General features: G+C 48.5%; 2 protein-coding genes across 3 annotated transcripts; one reads left to right on the forward strand and one right to left on the reverse strand.

Moving 5' to 3' along the window:
- Nucleotides 1-354: 354 nt before the first annotated feature.
- On the forward strand, nucleotides 355-7,217 carry TTI2 (TELO2 interacting protein 2). Its single transcript, XM_048829211.2, has 7 exons — nucleotides 355-1,701; nucleotides 2,845-3,031; nucleotides 3,874-3,966; nucleotides 4,681-4,868; nucleotides 4,949-5,092; nucleotides 6,394-6,553; nucleotides 7,071-7,217. Exons 1-7 carry the CDS (start codon nucleotides 1,025-1,027, stop codon nucleotides 7,149-7,151), a joined length of 1,530 nt encoding a protein of 509 aa, XP_048685168.2. The 5' UTR covers nucleotides 355-1,024; the 3' UTR covers nucleotides 7,152-7,217.
- On the reverse strand, nucleotides 7,177-16,535 carry MAK16 (MAK16 homolog). Of its 2 annotated transcripts, XM_048829212.2 has the most exons (10): nucleotides 16,382-16,535; nucleotides 14,642-14,691; nucleotides 13,903-14,012; nucleotides 12,389-12,453; nucleotides 10,784-10,935; nucleotides 10,369-10,423; nucleotides 10,195-10,269; nucleotides 8,863-8,979; nucleotides 8,035-8,091; nucleotides 7,177-7,536 (listed from the first exon to the last, which is right to left on the reverse strand). In XM_048829212.2, exons 1-10 carry the CDS (start codon nucleotides 16,394-16,396, stop codon nucleotides 7,327-7,329), a joined length of 906 nt encoding a protein of 301 aa, XP_048685169.1. In that variant the 5' UTR covers nucleotides 16,397-16,535; the 3' UTR covers nucleotides 7,177-7,326. The 2 variants fall into 2 exon arrangements, with proteins under 2 accessions (XP_048685169.1, XP_074979486.1); XM_075123385.1 differs by lacking the exon at nucleotides 14,642-14,691 and having other exon boundaries at nucleotides 16,382-16,518.
- Between the last annotated feature and the right edge of the window lie 1,892 nt (nucleotides 16,536-18,427).

Genomic DNA, 18,427 nt, shown 5'->3' on the forward strand with positions numbered 1-18,427 from the left:
CTCGGGGGGGCCAGGCCACGCCACCGGCTTACAGCTCAGGGCGAGCGGAGCGTGCCCGCCCCCAGCCCGGGCTGCCCCTGGATTCCCCTCCTCCCGCAACGAGAGGCGATTTTCAGCCCCGTCCCGCTCCAGCTGGCCCTTATTTCCCATCCGGGCCCCCGTGGCGGGGCAGGATCGGAGCCGGAGCCGCCGGTACATTACGCATGCTAATATATGCACCTCCAGACCCCGCCTCCCCCCCATGCCGGAGAGCGCGGCTCGCTCTCCGCCTTTACGGCCGCGCTGTGCTCACGTGGAAGGGAGGGAGGGTTTTGCGACAGCGCTGGGAAAGGCAGGGAGGGCGGCGTGGTTTCCGGCAGTCGGGGGGAAGGGGGTTTCCGGGGGAGCGCGGATCCCCCCGCCCTGGGCTGGAGGGGTCCGGGGGTCTGGGCGCCGTGCACCCCCGGCAGGAGCTGGGTCTCCCACTCGCGCCCGCGGAGGGGGGGGCTGCACCCTGGGTGGGGACCCCTTGCCCTGAAGAAGGGGGGACACCTGGTACCCCCACCCTGCTGAAGGGAGATTGCCCCTCCCCTTCTCAGGAGGAGACTCAGTGCCCTGGGGGGCTCTAGCCCCCCCCCTACAGGGCGGGGGCCAGGACTGGTGATTATAACCCCCCCCCCGGTAGTTTTTCTGTACCCAGGGGCACGAGCGCCCAGTGGAGGGTGGGAGGGTCTTTTCCTTCCCCTGCTGTTGAAGACATTTCCTGAGGGGTGCCAGGCTGACCTGGGCGAGTCAGGATGCAGGGTTAGGATCAGTGTAGCAGAGGGGGTGTGGTCAGGATTTAAGGGTGAGGGGGTTACACTGCCCCCCCCAACTGTAAGTGGAGAGGGTGGAGCCAGGGGTCAGTATAGGGAGAGGCGATTGGGGTCAGTGTGTGGGGTCCATCAGTGAGGGACAGCGTGTAGGGGGGGTGGTTGTGGTCAGGACTTAGGATCAGTATAGGAAGGGTGGCGGGCCGGGCGGGGGTGTCTCTGCAATCAGCACCATGGAGCTCAGCAGCCTGCTGAAATCCCTGCAGTTGGAGAGCCCGCCAGACAGGGGAGACCCCGAATGCCCAGCTGTCACTGCCCCCCCAGCAGAGCAGGTTCTCTCCCAAATCTTGTCGCTTTTCTCAGCGGAGGGAGTCAGCGGCAGTGCCAAGGCAGGGATGGTCAGAGACCTGCGTGCGCTCTTCGAGGCTGCAGACCGCCAGTGGCTGTTTGGGGGCTGCCACCCCAGTGTAACCCCCAAGTTGCTGGGAGACTTGGTGGCTGCGCTAAGCCACTATGCGGCTCTGCCGAAGCAGAAGTCGGACACTGGCGGCCCACCCAGCAGTGATGGCTTTTACACCACAGTGGCCGATAGAACAGCAGACGTTGGCTTGGTGTTTCTTAGCCTCCTTGCTAAAGTGGAAGCTACCAAGGGATCCAAGTCCCTGGGTGCTGTGGTGGTGAGGCAGGTCCTGCCACATTGCCTAGGACTGATCTACATCTTTGCTGCAACACACCATGCAGAGAAGCCGTGGACCAGCCTGAGGTCTCGGTCAATAGCACAGGAACTGCTGACCTTTCTAGTTCAGGTTGCAGGCTGTGAGTCGGTGCCTGAATTCCTCCAGGGAGGAAGCGAAGATGAGGAAGGGAGGTTTGCTGACGTGATGAGACTCCTGAAGCCAGAGCTGACTAAGTGAGTAAGATCACTTGCCTGGGGGGGTTTGCTTGGTGAGGCTTGGCACTAGTGGGTCAACGGACTGGAGATTGGTGAGCATTGCAGTGAGGTGAGGGGCACTCCTGGACTGTGGTCAAGTTCTGAATCTATTGAGACACTTGTGATTTCAGGAATAAATAGTTCAGTGAACAAGCTTTACTGATTTCAGAGTAGCAGCCGTGTTAGTCTGTATCCGCAAAAAGAAAAGGAGGACTTGTGTCACCTTAGAAACTAACCAATTTATTTGAGCATAAGCTTTCGTGAGCTACAGCTCACTTCATCGGATGCTTGTGCTCAGACAAATTTGTTAGTGTCTAAGCTTTACTGAGAAGATTGGGCAAGTAGCTGGGATCAGTGTGGGTGCCTAGGTTGGGGAGAATCAATTAGCCAAACATTGGATTTCACCCCCACCCCTAGAAGTTGTATGCACATCTGCCCCAGTAGCGGAAGTTGCTGGTTGCCCCTCTGGCCTGGTTATTGTTCAGCACATGTTACTGAAATAAACAGTGTACCTGTCTGGGGCCTGTTCTTGCACTTGTTCTCCTTGAAGTTAATGGGAGCTCTGCAGAAAAGCAGGCCCAAGGGGTTTCAAAGGTGTACTCCAAAACTAAGGCACCCAAACCCAGTGGCTAAAGAAACAACAGGTCATGGGTAGCATAAAGATGCTGACTTGGTAACACAGTTAAATAGAGAGAACGGATGATTATATTACTGTATAATGTTTCTCTAATCTAAACAAAAGTCACTGTTGCAATGATTGATTATTGTTATGTGTCTGATATTTACATGGCAAGGATTTGTAAACCTCTTAAAACTTTCTAAACATGTAAATAGTTAAAATAATAATAATAATTTGTGGTTTCTTGTGAAAATGTTAATGGTTTACGTACTTGGAATCTTCTTTCTGCTGCTAATTGCCTTGTCACCTTTTTGCTGGTTAAAGTGTCAAAGACTCTTTACAGAGCAAGAAACTATTTGATTTAAAGGGGGAAAGGGTTTGCATATAAAAAAGAACAGAAGTCTGCCCTAACCACGTGCTAGTCCTGGTCTGTTATCTGAATCTTGTGGTGCGATGCTGCAGTGAAACCACTAGGGTAATGTTTGCTTTATGCATTTTTCTAGAGAAACGTGGAAGCACAACCCTGCCACAAAGCATGTGTTCTCCTGGACGCTGTGTCAAGTCACCCGGCCATGGCTTAGCCGTCACCTGGAGAATGTCCTCCCACCATCACTGCTCCTCTCAGATGATTACCAGGAGGAGAATAAAATCCTGGGTGTGTGCTGCCTGCATCATATCATTCTCAATGTGGTAAGGAAAGATCACTGCTGGGAGGAGGAGGGACCATGTTGCCACAGGCAAACATAAGGAGGAACTGTGGTCTAATGTTTAGAGCAGAGGACTCTTGAGTCAGGATTCCTGGCTATGCTGTTAACTCTCAAGATGACTGGACATGGCACACCAATTCTCAGCTTCATTTTTCTAGTGTTCAAACTGCAGTAATAGTGGCAGCTGGAAAATATTCATATCCATCTGTGTGTGACTCATGAAAAGGTGGATGCTAATCAGGGCTATTTATAAGATGCTGGGCACATCTTAAAATATTTCCACATATGTTCCTAATTACTTTAAAGTTAGTTTTGTGGGGGTTTTCCAGCAGTGCTGCTGTGTGCGGTTTTGTAGCTTAAGCAGGAACTCGGTTTATTAATAATAACACTTTGCTTTTCTCTAGACCTTTCACTTAGTATCTCAAAGCACTTTATAGTTACAAATACATTTACCATCTCCCCCCTCCTGCAAGGTTGGTGAATATGCACCCAGCAATTAAAGATGGTTTTTAAAAAAAGGTACAGACTTATGGCCACATGGTGAGTAATGGAAATAGAACTCATGGCCTGTTTCCCAGTTCCCTCTAAGCATTAAACAAACAGCACTCCTTGCTTGCGGTATGTCATTTGGAGCAGTATTTTAATAGCCCTGGTTTGTAAAGCATAGATGTGGTGTTGCACTCTCCCTGTATTGTGAAGGGCAGCAGAGCTAGTATCCTGTTCCTTCTAACAGAGCTGAGGTGATCAGCTTTGTACAGAACTGCTGAATGTGGTGTATCTTCCATCACATTGAATTACACACAGATGTTTCCGTTCTTATTGCAGCCAGCTGCAGATTTGAACCAGTTTAACAGGGCACAGGTTGTCTACCATGCACTGTACCATCACCTCTACGTACGGGAGGCACAGCTCATTCAGGTAAGCCACTGGGGTTTAGCCTAAACCTTGATCGATCCTACTGGGATTTTAATTAATGTAATGGATAGCTCAGAGGATTGGGATATAGAACCTCCATTTTCTAGGTCACCCTTTCTAATCTAGCCTTAGGTTATTAGTATCTGACAATTGGCTAGTGGCCCCCATATGAAATTAATTTGGATCTCGGTTAGGTCTTAATGGACAGGGAAAAGGACCCCACCTCCTGGCCCCCCTGTTCACAGTCTATATAGAGAGGCCAAAGATGTGAAAGGCTATGAAAGAATGACATACAAGACAGGGGTTCTTAACTAGGGGTACAACTCATCTAGATATCTGCCTAGTTTTACAATAAGCTACCTAAAAAGCACTAACGGAGTCAGTGCAAACTAAAATTTCATACAATGACTTGTTTATAGTGCTCTATATACTATACACTGACATGTAAGTACAATATTTATATTCCAATCAATTTTATTTTATAATTATATGGTAAAAGTGAGAAAGTAATTTTTCAGTAACAGCGTGCTGTGACACTTTTGTATTTTTGTCTCATTTTGTAAGCAAGTAGTTTTTAAGGGAGGTGAAACTTGGGGGTATACAAGACAAATCAGACTCCTGAAAGGGGCACAGTAGTCTGGAAAGGTTGAGAGCCACTGCCCTCAGACTACCAAAGGAGCTGCATTGTGACTCCTTCCCTGCTTCTCATTGCATCAGGTGGTGCTGTTGTGCTTGCTGGACCTGCTGCTGGTTCTGGAGAGATCCCCGCAGCGGCTGTCCCAGGAACCCAGAGCAGCTACTCCATGTCATGAGGTCCTGCAGCTAGTTCTGACTCACATGGAAGCAGAACACCGGCTCCCACTCCGGAGAGTGTATGCCAGGAACCTACCTGCCTTTGTGAAGAGGTAAGAACTGTGCATTAGCCCTTCGATGATTACTTATTGGCCACAGTAACTTCCTTCCATGACTTTTCTTGTCTTGGCAGACTTGGCATCCTGATAGCACAGCACCTGAAGAGGCTGGAGCGCGTAATTGTGGGATACCTGGAAGTATGTGATAGTCCAGATGAAGCAGCCAGATTGGGAATACTAGAGACACTGAAGTGCACCATACAGCATGGCTGGCCAAGGTACCTTTAGGAGACATAGCTATAATATCAGAGGGGTAGCTGTGTTAGTCTGGATCTGTAAAAGCGGCAAAGAGTCCTGTGGCACCTTATAGACCAACAGACATACTGGAGCATAAGCTTTCGTATTGCATTCGATGAAGTGGGTATTCACCCATGAAAGCTTATGCTCCAATACGTCTGTTAGTCTATAAGGTGCCACAGGACTCTTTGCCACTTTTATAGCTATAATAGGAAGCAAAACCTGAATGCTCTCACTCTTACTGAGCTACACTTGCTTGGGGATCTGAGGAAGATGTTTTGAACCGTGTGAAAAATGGATCTCTAGTCTTAAGTTCTATGTAAACAGGACTCACTCCTATCACAGCACTGAAATCCCCTCTACGCGTTGCTAGTTGAGAAAGTCCCACAGCTAGACCAGTCCTCATTTTGGCCTCACTTGGCAACTGTGGAAGAATTACCACATGCAGGACCTAAGGCTCTTTTTCCTGCATGTAGATCTTAGGATGAATTAAGCAGCACTTTATATTGACTTTAGTCCTATCTATGCAATCTTTAATACTCAGTTTCCTTTGTATTCAGGGAATATGAATGCCCCCTGGTGGTTACATTAAAACATTTTAGTCATTCTGCCTCATGGCCACAGTATTTGCCTGCATTTTAGGAGCGTTCAAATCACATGGGTGGCTCTAGACAGCAGGTTACTGTGCAGTGAGCCAGGCTGTGAATTGACAGCCCACCAGCTTGTTGTGTGGTAACACCCCATGTGGACATTGCTAGAGCACCGTCCAAGTCCTAGCGTGCAGCTTGGCACGCTTGCGTAAGCCACACCGTACTGCCGGGCTTTCACCACACTGTAGCGACGTCCATAGAGGATGTTAACACACGGCAGGCTACCATGCTATAGATTCAGACCCTGGATTGCTGAATAAAGTGACTAAATGGGGGAGACTTAATAGAAGTGGGAGGGGGAACACACTGTATAAGCCATGTTCTGTCAGGCAGTATTTCCTAGCATTTGTGGTATAAGGCAAATGCTAAACTACTCTCGCTGCTTTAAAAATGAGCCTCTTGCCCCCGCCTCCGAAGTGTTTTCTAACCCAGCATGTAGTTTAGGCTGCTGTCTTGATCACAGCTGAGCTCAATGGCAGTCTAGAGCAATGCACAGCTGAATGGCAGACAGGCACTCTCTAGTAAGTGGCTCCTACTGCCCGCAGAGTTTAGGGCATGCTTTCTCCTATTCTCCACCATCCTAGAGACAGGCTTGGGAAGAGTTTATTCAGAGTGTCTGTTTTCCATCACAGAATGGCATGCAGGCTTGCTATGCTCCTCAAGGCCCTGCTGAGGATGATTTGGGACGTATCTACTGATGGAGGCCTGACACAGCCAGTGAAAACATCTCTGCTCCATGGGGCCACAGAGTGCCTGATCCTGCTGGATCACTGCTCTCAGGGGCAAGTGAAGGTGAGCCAAGGACTCCAACCAAGTCCCATTCTGTAAATGTTTCTTTAAAAGGAAAAAAAGAGCACTGGTGACTTTTTAGGACAGAATATCAGGTAGAAGGGCTTTGGGCACGTGGGGCTTTTTTTTGTTTTCCTTTAGCAAAGTCCTGACGTCCACAGCAGCACCTGTCAAGGGAGACAGCTAAACACACCACCCTTATGGAATTGTAAGGCTCTCTGGGCTAGCATGTAACCATAAAGGCACATAGACAGACACAGTCAGGTGTCCTCTTCTCTAGGTGATGCAGAGGTGGCTCAGGAGGTAACTCAGATGCATACATAGGGAAACTGTGGAGATATAAAAATGACCCATTGAAGTGCTGGGACACTATCACCCCATAGTGCCTCAGTGTTTGCAGTATCCTTTTCCGGTTGCTACAACATAATGAAGATGGTTAACAAGAGAGTAGAAACATATGAGGAAGGCTTGAGGGCCACACAGCATTGAAAGTGAGGTGTTTGTGCTTTTCCCCTTTCAGATCCTGCTTGAAGGAATCTACCACAGCTGTGACAACTGTAGCCTTCGGGCATGCATCAGGCAAGTGCAAGAGAACACCTGAGACATAGCTACTAATAGCCAGAACCTGCTTTTTTGTTTTTTATTATATTAAAATATTTAAATTTGATTTTGCACCTGTCAAAATGCCCCCTGCTAAAGTCACACTGTCATACTCCTCCAGCTATACAGTCCCACTGTCCAGCATACAGCTCAAGTTATACCCTCTTTCGAAGGAGTCAGGTTGCTTTTGATTTGGATGCAGGTTCTGTTTCCTGTTCATACTCTATTTCAATGTAGGCTCGTTTTGTCCTGACTGGTCCTTTCACAGGAGCTTTGCCCTTGGATTTGGAGTGACAGGTTCTCTCCGCCATCTCTCTCTCCTCTTCCTCACTGGAGGATTTGTCATCCTGCTCCTCCTCACTGCTTGTCGCCAGCTTATCCATGTCCTGGACAGGAGGGAAGACAGGAGGGTTAATATAGATACTGACTTGAAAGCACTGTACTTTAACTAAGCCTCCACTCCTCTGCAAATGCATTACTCCCATCGTGTAGGTCCTGGCTCCCTGTTGTCTATTCCATGCTGCCTTTGAAGGGAACAGAATGAATACGCTGCAGTCTGATATTACAACATGTGAATCCAATTGCTCTGACATTAATCACATGAACACAGCTCCGAACACAGCCAGAGGGGAGGATGTTTGGAATGAAAAGGAGCTAAACTGGGCAGTTACAGGAGGACTGAAAATGCAGGATGATCGGGGCTGCATTCCATTGATTTAACATCCCTTCATGCGCTAAGGTTAGCTATAACCTTTCAGCCGGTTTAGTGTAATCATTGAGCAAGATTGGGGCCAGAACTCTTGGTATCTGTATCACTGCACATGCATTATGCCCCTTTCCATTTGATGCGTAGCTGGATCAGGCTATCAGGGTGTTTCACATACCTCAAAGTCACTGAGGTCGCTCTCATCTACCTCTACAAACTCCCTCTTGTCAGCGTCCTGTAAGAGATCAGGTCAGAAATTGAGCATCTAGACTGGATGCACTGCACGAGGATTGGAGTGTGGGGGAATGTCACTGTAGGAAGGGTGTGTGCAACCCACTCAGATACTGGGAGTCAGGGTCCTGGACCATCTATAGAGCTGAATTTACAGGGGAGCCTGTAGCACTGTTCCCCATTTGCTACACAGAAGACTCAAAACTATAAATGATGAACTAACCGTAACTTGCTCTCCCCACCACACAGCATTCACAAAGGGCCAGTTCCAGCAGCTAGTGATGCATTTGCCTGATGTCTCTGCTGAGCAGGGACCACTACTAACTGCAGAAGCAGCATTCAGCATGCTGCCTTCTGCAAGCTACAGTGGTATCTCTACAATCTGACTACTTTCTGGACTAAATCCCCCAATTATTGGCACTGATTCTCTAGTAAGGGATTTTAACACTCGTAACAGGTTACAGACAGTGGAGTCATCTGCAAAGAGCTTTGGGGTAGGAGGAAGGGATTAGGCACAAAGCGACAAGCCAGACTCCCACTGTACTTGGCTAGCAATAAGAGAGAGGAGAATGGAGACGTGAGTGAATATTAATATGCAGTTGTCTACATATACATCCCTCTTCTGCAAAATTCATACAACCCCATGTGCATATATATATATATATATATATATATATATATATATATATATATATATATATATAAAATGGGTCCAGCACTACAGCAGTCATGGCTTAACTGCCCCACTCTGATGGGAGAATTTTACAACCATTACCTCGTCTTCCTCCTCTTCTTCCTTCTCCTCCGTGTCAGACTCTGCTTCACTCTCTACGTCCTGCTCTTCCAGAGCCTTGTCAAAGGCATGTATGGGGAAGTTATAGATATCTCCATACTGAAAGGAAAACAAGCACCTGCTTTAAATCATACCAGGAAGATAGATCATCTAGGAACTGACTCCTTTTGGCTATAGTCCACCCCATGCTGAGGGCTAAGAACACAGGTTACACCAAACTAGATTAGATTAATGGGCCACAGAATCCATTTATCCCACATTTGATACTGGCCCTTAAGAAATCTGTCCTGACTCGCAGTGTGCCCCAGGAAGGGTGGGGTACGACTTACTTTCTTGACCTCTGCATTGGTCACCTAATGCCCTGAAGCATGAGAGTCAGCTCCTCCAAACTCACCCCCTTATCTTAGCCTGCACAGATCTGTTGATCATCAGGTCACACACTGTAGCCAAACCCTGCATGCGCTGCCTCCAGAAGTGACATGCAGCAGGTACCAAGTGACCCAGCTATGTGAAATCTAGTGCCTGATCCACAACTGCATGACCTGTTTCTGGTTTGGCAGGTGGGGGTAAATCTCAGAGCATCGGTAGGGTTTGCTGGATTTGCTACATAAAGCTTCCAAGCTGCCTTGCCCCTTGGGCACACAGAGAGCTGATTGTTAGGATTGGTGGAAAAGACTGAACTTTTGAATATTTTAACATGATAAAAAGGGACAAATTTCAGTGATTCCCCCTCATGTGTCTTTGTTTTTAATCAGCTCTCCTCATCAGCCCTTGCTAAAGGCTGCACTGCAGCCCTGGCCAAGAGAGCCCTTTACTCTGCTGACCCTGCTGTAGGTGGCCAGAGGCCTTGCCCAGACAGAGATGCTGAGGACGTAAAGGGTTTGACTCTAGCAGGTGGGCTAGACTACTCAGATTATTCACTAGTTTATAGCGCTGGTTTATTATGCATTTTATGCCAGTCACATTATACAGCACTTCAGGACTGAGGCTCAGAGCCAAATACAGCTATGAACAAGTACAGAGCCAGTGACCAATAATTCTGTCCTCGTAATATTAGAGAGCTCATCTTCCCAACAGCATTCCCCAAAGGCAGAAGAGTGGCTGTGTAAGAACAGCCTCCCCAATCTCAGCAGAGCTAATGATCACAAGCAAATCTGAACTGTTAGCAAACATGGAGCCAACACAGCAATGGGAGAGCAGGCTGGATCCTATTCTGCCTCATGCATCGCTGTTCGAATGAGCTTGGTAAACACCCCCCTAGCTTAGCAGAGGGATACACTTTTGTGCTAGGAGACGGGAGGTGGTAACCCTTACCGTTTCCTGCTTTAGTCTCTCCAGTAACTCCTTCTCAATGGCATTGTCCAGCTGAGCAGCAATCAGGGCTTTTTCCTAGTACCAGGGGAAAGAGGAGTTGGCATCAATTCATTTCCAAGATGCAAAAAAACTGGAAGCATTGAAAGAATCAGGGCTGCACAAGAGTCACGTTACCTCTCTCCTTTTCTCTCGCCTTTCCACCTTTTTGCTTAAAGGAACAAGCTTCCTCCTGTGATGGGGAAGAGAAAAGGTCAGTTAGTGAAGATTTCAGTCTACCGGCCACTGATGCACACCAAGCGAGTGAATGTTTATTCAAGTCCCTCCCCAGCCTCCGATACAGGATGCTCCCTGCTCCCCACCTGGCACAAACTGGCCTCTCAAAGGAAACTTAGGCTAAGCTCATAAAAGTGCAGTTTTAATCAGTTTAAGTGCATCTACATTAGGGTTGTAACTAAATTAATTTCAAACAGATTCAGTTAGATGGACCCAATTATTTATTTATTTATTTTGAACTATAGACCAGCCCTAAGAGAGGCAGACAGGCTGATGGTATGGAGCAGAGGGAAGGAAGTGAACCGTCATCACTTACTGTCGCTTGAGTGTCAGCTTCCGAATGCGGATCAGATACTGTGTGATTTTGGTGAAGCGCTGCTTGCATTTGTGCCGGATGAAGCGTGGCCAGTAGATGAGGTTCTCATCTATCTCCTCTAAAGCTTTCTCATAGTTCTTGCTCAGTCGGACCTGACAGAGAGAGGGAGGGTGAAAAGCTTTGGAGCAGATGCAATTCTGGGACATCCTCACAAAGGGGAGTGGAGTTTAAGGTGGTTGTGGTGCTGGACCACTTCCGCCCCTGGCTTTTTTCTGAAGCCCAGTGGGCAAGAGGAAGGATGTTCTTGCTGTTAAGACACTGGACTGGGACTCAGAAGATCTGGCTTTTAATCCCAGCTCTGCCCAGACTCCCTGTGTGACCTTGGGAAGTTATTTAACCTCTCTGGCCCTTATTTCCTCTTCTATAAAATGGGAACATTCCCTTCCTACCCTTTTGTCTGTCTTGCCTGTTTAGACTGTAAGCTCGTTGGGACAGGGCCAATCTCTTACTATGGGTGTGTTCTAAAACAAAAGGAATTCAGTCTGTAGTCCATCTATCCAATCTTTGGTCTCTCTGCTGATGCTACATACAAGGATCTTGCTGTGGTGATGGCTTTTGTGACATGGACACTTGCGAATGGAATTATTTCCCAGCATCTCATTTTACAGATAGGTCAAAGAACAGCCATCAGTCAGATGAGAACTGAGCATCAGACTAACTCGGATCAGATTTGAAGAGAGAGGTTCAAGTCTCTGTATTAACAATCCCCAGAGCCAACCAGACCAGACACATTCAAAGAAAAAAAATCCCTTGGCCATTACATCAAAGGAACACTTTTCAAACATTCCTGGCTTCGGATTCTATTGATCATAGGTTAGATTACCAGTGAAAGCCTAGCAGTTTGGTCAGTGATTCATCCATTCTGTGTTCTACCTAGTGTCTTATACAGCCTCCATCTCCATGGTATCTTCACGTCTTCCCAAGTACTATCCCAGTTATACAGCTGAGTCACAGAGAGATTCAAAGAGTGTCTGTGGCAGAGCTGGGAATTGGGAGATCTGAGTTCAAGACCAAGCTGTGGGCTCTAGAAAGCCAGGGCACGCTGTGTTAAAGAAACAGTCAGTGTAAAATGACAGCGCTAATAGTCTGTGAAAAGCAGGGACTACGCTGCCATTGGATATTTTCTTGGCATAAGACATTTCATTAGGTTAAGTGCCATAAACTGCCATGACACAAGGGTTCTGCAGGGCCAGTATACAAGTAATATACTGCATTAATGCTCAGCAGTGGAGGATATGTTCTCTCCAGAACAGCTGACACTTTTTAATATATGTTTAAGAAAAATTTAAATAATGTGGACTAAAACAATCCCAAGGTGGAAGTGTCCGTATCCCATTGCCGGTCCTGAGATGTTTACCCACATCAGAACCTGCTCTTTATACCGCCCACACCTAGGGACAAAAACATCAGGGTTGATTTAGGTGGGCTTAAACAGGAATGCTTTGGATATGTTGTAAATAGTGGAACATTTTTTTTAAAAAAACAACGGTGACATGGGTCAACTTGCTAGATTAAGTTTCAGGCTCGGTATGAGATTTAACTCACCCGCTCCCAGAGTCGACTGGGGAAAGCCGCCCGCTCTATTGTCTTCATGTACAGATAACACTGACCTAAGGGAAAGAGGAATAACATGAACTCATTCAAACCACCAGTAGGCACTCAAGAGACAAGCTTAGCTCGTCCCAGTCACTGCAGAAAACTCCAGCACTGGGACACTTGCCCAGATCTCCAGTCTGAATATAGGCGGGGATCCAATGTCAGACACAAGCATTCATCACAGGGGGGCTTACGCTCCAAAGGGTAACATGCTCAGCTACTGCAACATCAACAAACTAAGTGAAAGGCTGCAAGCCTGGGCTCACCCACTTGGCATGGAGTATGCATGGCTTTGCTGTACTCTCAGCCAAGGCTACCACTGACAGACACAGAGCATCTTTCCCCACAAACAGCATCACAGACAGCCCTACAGAGAAGCAGCCACCTTCAAGGCGGAGGGCAGCAGCAGCAGCAGCAGCAATCTGCTGCCCAACAGCTGTTTGGGCGAGGGGGAGCAGGAGGCCACACACCTCAAGGCAGACTACTCTTAGAGGAAAGTCCCCTGGGACGGAGCTTTCACACCCACACAGGGCAAAGGTCTCATACAACTGAACTGCAGAGGGGGTCTGAGCCCACCCTGTGGCTCCAGAGGGAATGTCTACATTGCAGTGTAAACCCAGGGTTCGAACTCAGACTCAAACCTAACCCTCCTCCTTTCTATACACAAACCACGCTAACTTAGGGTTTCCTGGGGGTGGTGGGTCCGAGCCTGAGTCAAGCTGACACGCAGCGTTCAAGCCCTAATGCTTTGCAGTCTGGATGCAGCCCCACTGCACTTGTGCTCTGGAAGTATCCCACAATCTGACAGGCTGACTTTCTTTGTCCTCTGAACAGTCCAGTTTGGTAGACAGTAAAGTTTTCCCACCCTGCACCATGAACAAAGGGCTAGAGTGGCCCTTTGGGAAGGCACAAGGAAGTTTGGGATATGGGCAGTTGGACTTCAGCATGCATAATGCAGTGTAGATGCAGGAACCCAGGTTGGGACCCAGGGTTGAACAATTCGTAACCTGGGGTTACAAATGAGGGTAGATGCTCAACCCCTAAGTTAACAGACCCAGAGTCTGGTAACTTGAGTTCTACTAACCCAGGGCAGTGTAGACATACCAAGAGTGTCTAGGGGCTTCAAACCTGAGGCTTAGAACCCTGAGCCATTCTCTCTGGCCTACAGTTAGCTTACTGGGGAGGTGAAAAGAGGAACACAAAGAAAATTCTTGAAAGCACAAAGCTGGGCAATTCAACCCATTGGAGAGAGAGAGACACACACACACACCAACCTTACTTAATACATGGCAGATGTCTGGCTGGATATTTTACCAATGTGCATTTGAGACCCAAAGAAGCCTTAAAGGGACCCTGTCAACCAGAGGAAAGAGCAATAGCTGCCCATGATTCTAGTGAAAGAGACAAGGGGTAGGGCCGTGCAAGGTTGCAAGGCCCTTGCTGGGGCACTGCAGAAGTCTCACCTTTCTCCTCTTTGATGGTTGCGTACTGGCTATTTGCCAGAGGACAGGATGATCGATTGCACAGACCTGTCAGGTTATACTCATTGCGGCAAAAGTTGTGTGTCTTTGTCCTGGAAAGAAGAGACTTTAGATGAGCCGCTAACACGGAAGATTCCATCTGAGAATCTCACATATTATACAAGTCCTCTTGCATTAAACTTCACAACTGCTGCTGTCAGGTAGAGAAGGATTATCTCCAGTTTATAGATGGGGGAACTGAGTCACAGAGACACTCAGGGTGTGTCTACATTACAGTAAAACACAAGCGGCTGGCTCATGTCAGCTGATGTAAATCTGCTGGGTAGATGTTTGGGGTCAGGCTGGAGCCCAAGCTTTGGGATCCCACAAGCAGGGAGGGTCCCAGAGCCCAGTCTCCAGTGCGAACCCAAAAATCTGCACATCAATTTTTAGCCCCACAGCCCGTTAGCTGACCTGAGCCAGCCACGGCCATGCTGTGGGTCTTTTATTCCAGGGTAGATACACCCTGAGCTTCCTAACCTTTTAATTCCAGATTGTTGGTTCCACCCCAGCCTTTGGAATGTGCCGAATTCCTGAAGCAGTCAAATTAAAGCGCTAAGGGACATTCTGAAACAGATAGCACTTGGCTCTGGCAGCCAGGAAGTCATCCTCCCAGTAGCAACCTGGGTCTCAAATTGGAATCTGAAGAGCAAGATGCAGAGCTGGATCCTGACATACTCACTTTATTTTGTAAGAGCAGAATTGTTTGTTTCCAAGACTATCCCAGACAACCTGAATAAACCAGAGGTCAGTTAGTACATTTCATAGGGTAGCACATGCATTTCTAGAGAAGCCAGTCATCCAGGGCTCTCACAGCATTTTACAAACATTCATTAACCAAGCCGCCCAGCACATCAGAGGGAAGATCTGGATTATTATTTCCATTTTACAGATGGTAACATTGAGACAGAGAGCAGTGAATTGTCTGGGTTAAAGTCAGCAGAAGATCCTGGAATAGAACCCAGGAGCCGAGACTCAGGTGGATCTACTACAGCACATTGCAGGCAAGGAAACCAAGCTTGGAGCCTGCACAGCATATGTATCCATACTTTCTCTTTGTTTTTGTTTGTTTTGGGGGGTGAGTTCACCAGCAAGGAAGGATGCACTGTTGCTGACACAACAAGTTATTATAAGTTTTCATAAGGTAAAACAACAGCTACAAAAACCCAAACAAAATATTAAAACCCACTAACATGGATGCACGGTTCTCTAAACCAGCATTTTCAAGTTGCAGTGGGGGAGGTTTAGATTGGATATTAGGAAAAACTTTTTCACTAAGAGGGTGGTGAAACACTGGAATGCGTTACCTAGGGAGGTGGTAGAATCTCCTTCCTTAGAGGTTTTTAAGGTCAGGCTTGACAAAGCCCTGGCTGGGATGATTTAACTGGGAATTGGTCCTGCTTCGAGCAGGGGGTTGGACTAGATGACCTTCTGGGGTCCCTTCCAACCCTGATATTCTATGATTCTATGATATGAACTTCCTGTAATCTACTACCCCATCCCCTGTGGGTCTCTCACATGTTTTCATTTTAACCCAAAGCTCTTTAGGATAGAGACCATGTCTCCTATGCAGTCTGTAAAGCCTTGGGGCATTCCAAGCTCTACAGTTATAATTACAATAGTGTTGGGTACAGTGATAATCACATGCAGTATTTAAACACACAACAGCAATGCAACTTGCTGCCTTATATGCCAAAGCAGCAGCCAGCTGCTAGCACATGAGCATCACAGATGAAGCCATAGCTGCTTGGACAAACCTGCTAACCTGAGCACAGGCTCTTGTCCTGACCGTGCTCTTTCACTCCCAGGACAGTCCTGTGGGTGACCCTATGGTTACCTGCCATGCAGGAAATCCAGTTTCCAAGCCTCGGAGGGAAGACCCTATGACTAGGGGTGCTGTACAGCCATTCAGGAGACCTGGTTGCCCATCACCACACCTTTCTCCCACCCCCAGAGGCCAGGAAGCAGGAGGTGGGAGTGTTGTCCCACTCCATGTCCTGAGCTGCCCCATGGGCGATCTGGGTCTGCTTTCCCCACTAGAGCAAGCAGCCCCCTGTAACGCTGGGGAGGAGGGCACATTTCCCTGTTCCAGCATGGCCAGCGCCCCCTGGGAGCCGGTGGGTCCGTAGGTTACACAGAGGGGCTGGGACCCAGACTCCTTAGGGAGCCGCAGCTTTGGGGTGACTGAAACAACCACCCCCAAAGCTGCAGCCAGCCCTCGCACCTGTGAGCTCCCCTCCCGGCCACTCAGCGCCCGGGGCCCCCCGATGCTCGGCACCCCTCTGATTTCCACGTGGGCAAGGGGAAGGGAAACGCGGCCGGACGCAACCGAATCAACCCTGCCTTGGTGGCGCTGATTGGCTAGGACGCGGCTGCCTGGAGCCGGCGGACGCAGCCGAACCAACCCCCACCACGGACTCACATCGTCCGAATGCATCTCGCCTCCGCCGCTCCCCTGCTCCGAGCTTCCCAGACAACTCCACGCCGGGCTGGGGCTGGGGCTGATCGGCTTCAGGGAGTCACCATGACAGTGGGAGGGCACAGGGCCGAGCCAGTGCTGGGCTCTCGCGAGATCGGGGAAAGCGAGGGGAGGGGGAAGGAGAAGGGAGGGGCTAAGGGAGGAGGAATTGGGGAAGGAGCGGTGGGGAGTAGGATTTGTTTGGGGGGTGGAGAGGTGATGGGGGGAAGGGGTTAATGGGAGGGAAGGAGGAATGGGAGATGGAGGGAGGAGTGGGGGGTGTTGCGGAGAGGAGGGGGAGTGATGCAGAAAAGGGGGGAATAGGGATGGGCTATGTGTGGACACCCCAATACGGCTTCCAAAACCACCGTCTTTCCTCTGCTCCTGTCTAAGAGCTTTGGGCTGGTGAGAAACACCAGGGTTAGCGCTGAACAATAAGACAAAAGAGCATCCTGAATATCAAAATGTGGGATGTAGTGCGCACTTGCAGCCAGCAGATGGCAGCACGAAACCTCTAACCGCGGTTCATTGGCCCTAACTAGGGCTTTTGGGGTTTATTAGTTTCGCTATTCGGGGGTGGTGGTATTTTTAGCAGGGCATTAATTCTGTGTCCAAAATGGAGTTTGGGGGGCTTTCTCTTTGATACTGTAATGAGAAGGGTGGGGTTTTTTTAGCTATTTCCCAAAAGTCTTATCTAAATAGGATCTACTTTCATTTCTGTTTCGCCTATAAAAATTCCTTATGTGTTAGTTTAAGCTTTGTACCCTTGTTGCTGAGTCCCTAGTTTAGCATTTAGTGTGTTTGTTCCCTCGTGCACTTTAGCATAGGACTGTTTCCAAACGCGCTGTGTTACAGTGCGCTAGGGAGCCTTTAGTGCCTACCAGCAGGGTCTGCATGGACCAGTTAATACTCAGCATATTAGCGTGCTTTTGAAATCACACTCCCGTAGTCCACATTGCTGCTATAGGTCAACCAGCCCTTAAGGCTTTTCTACGCAAACATTGAGTTTGTGGCAAGCTGTGGTGTGAATCTACCCCACGCTAGCCTGCCACAGTCTGTCTGTCTGCACCTTGCTGATGCACATGCTTTGATCTTGTCCTCTTTGAAACCCTCTCTCAGGTCCCTGCTTTTCTATCTGTCTCTGCATCCCTCATACCCCAGTGATTTAAAAGCATCTAAAGTTCCAGGCTGGCAGGAATAGTTTACTGCTGAGTTCAATCTGGGCATGTACTAGAGGAACGGATGTGACATCGACTCTTGCTGATGCCTTTTCCTTCTCATGGAGACCAGGGGCTGTCACACTCTTTAATAACTACAGTCCTGACATTGGGGGAAGATGTACGTGCACCTCTGAGTTAGCCTCCCGGAGAAGCCATGTTCCAGTAGGCTCCTCCTCCAGGTCCGGCTACCTCTCTGTCATTGTTCTGTTGCTCCGACAGAGCCCACATCCCTCTCCGCTGGCTAATAATAATAATAACAACCCACCTTATCAGGTGAAAGCAGCCACCCTGTGCGTGCTGCAGGGAGCTCAGTGAAAAGCAGGAGGAAGTCTGGGCTTTTAGGTCTTATAGGTTGTTGTGGGCCGGATTAAAGTCAAGGTCTCAGCTGATTGTATTCAGTGGCTCTGGATGATTCATGGAGTCAATTGGAGAAGGCCAAATAAAGGGATTGTAATGTCTTATCAGCTAGGAGCTTGTTATTTAAACTGGCTGCTGTAATGGGCTGAAACAGAGCAATGGAACATTTAGCATGAATGTTAAATGGCGAAGTTTCTATGAGATCATGAAACTATCCCCCCAAAAGAAACAGTGGGAGCCTCCTCACGTGGGACTGTTAAAATCAGATGGGACAGAGCCCTGACAAATAGATTGTAAGAAGCAATCCTATACTAGGCCCAGGTGAAGCTGAACTAGACGGCCTAGGAGGCAGAATGGAAGTGCACCGAATCTAGGTCAGTCACCAGTGTTAAGGCCCTTGCACGGGGTCTCCGGATTGCAATGACCTCAGGAG

Source organism: Caretta caretta, chromosome 26 (genome assembly GCF_965140235.1).
Source record: "Caretta caretta isolate rCarCar2 chromosome 26, rCarCar1.hap1, whole genome shotgun sequence".
NCBI lineage: Eukaryota > Metazoa > Chordata > Testudines > Cheloniidae > Caretta > Caretta caretta.

Coding starts and splice junctions, on each gene's coding strand:
- TTI2 (XM_048829211.2), top strand. CDS start 1,025: ATGGAGCTCAGCAGCCTGCTGAAATCCCTGCAGTTGGAGAGCCCGCCA. Junction 3,967..4,680: donor GGGAGGCACAGCTCATTCAG/GTAAGCCACTGG, acceptor TCATTGCATCAG/GTGGTGCTGTTGTGCTTGCT. Junction 4,869..4,948: donor CTACCTGCCTTTGTGAAGAG/GTAAGAACTGTG, acceptor TTGTCTTGGCAG/ACTTGGCATCCTGATAGCAC.
- MAK16 (XM_048829212.2), bottom strand. Junction 14,013..14,641: donor TTCTGCTCTTACAAAATAAA/GTGAGTATGTCA, acceptor TCTTCTTTCCAG/GACAAAGACACACAACTTTT. Junction 10,936..12,388: donor CCAGTCGACTCTGGGAGCGG/GTGAGTTAAATC, acceptor TCTCTCTGTCAG/GTCCGACTGAGCAAGAACTA.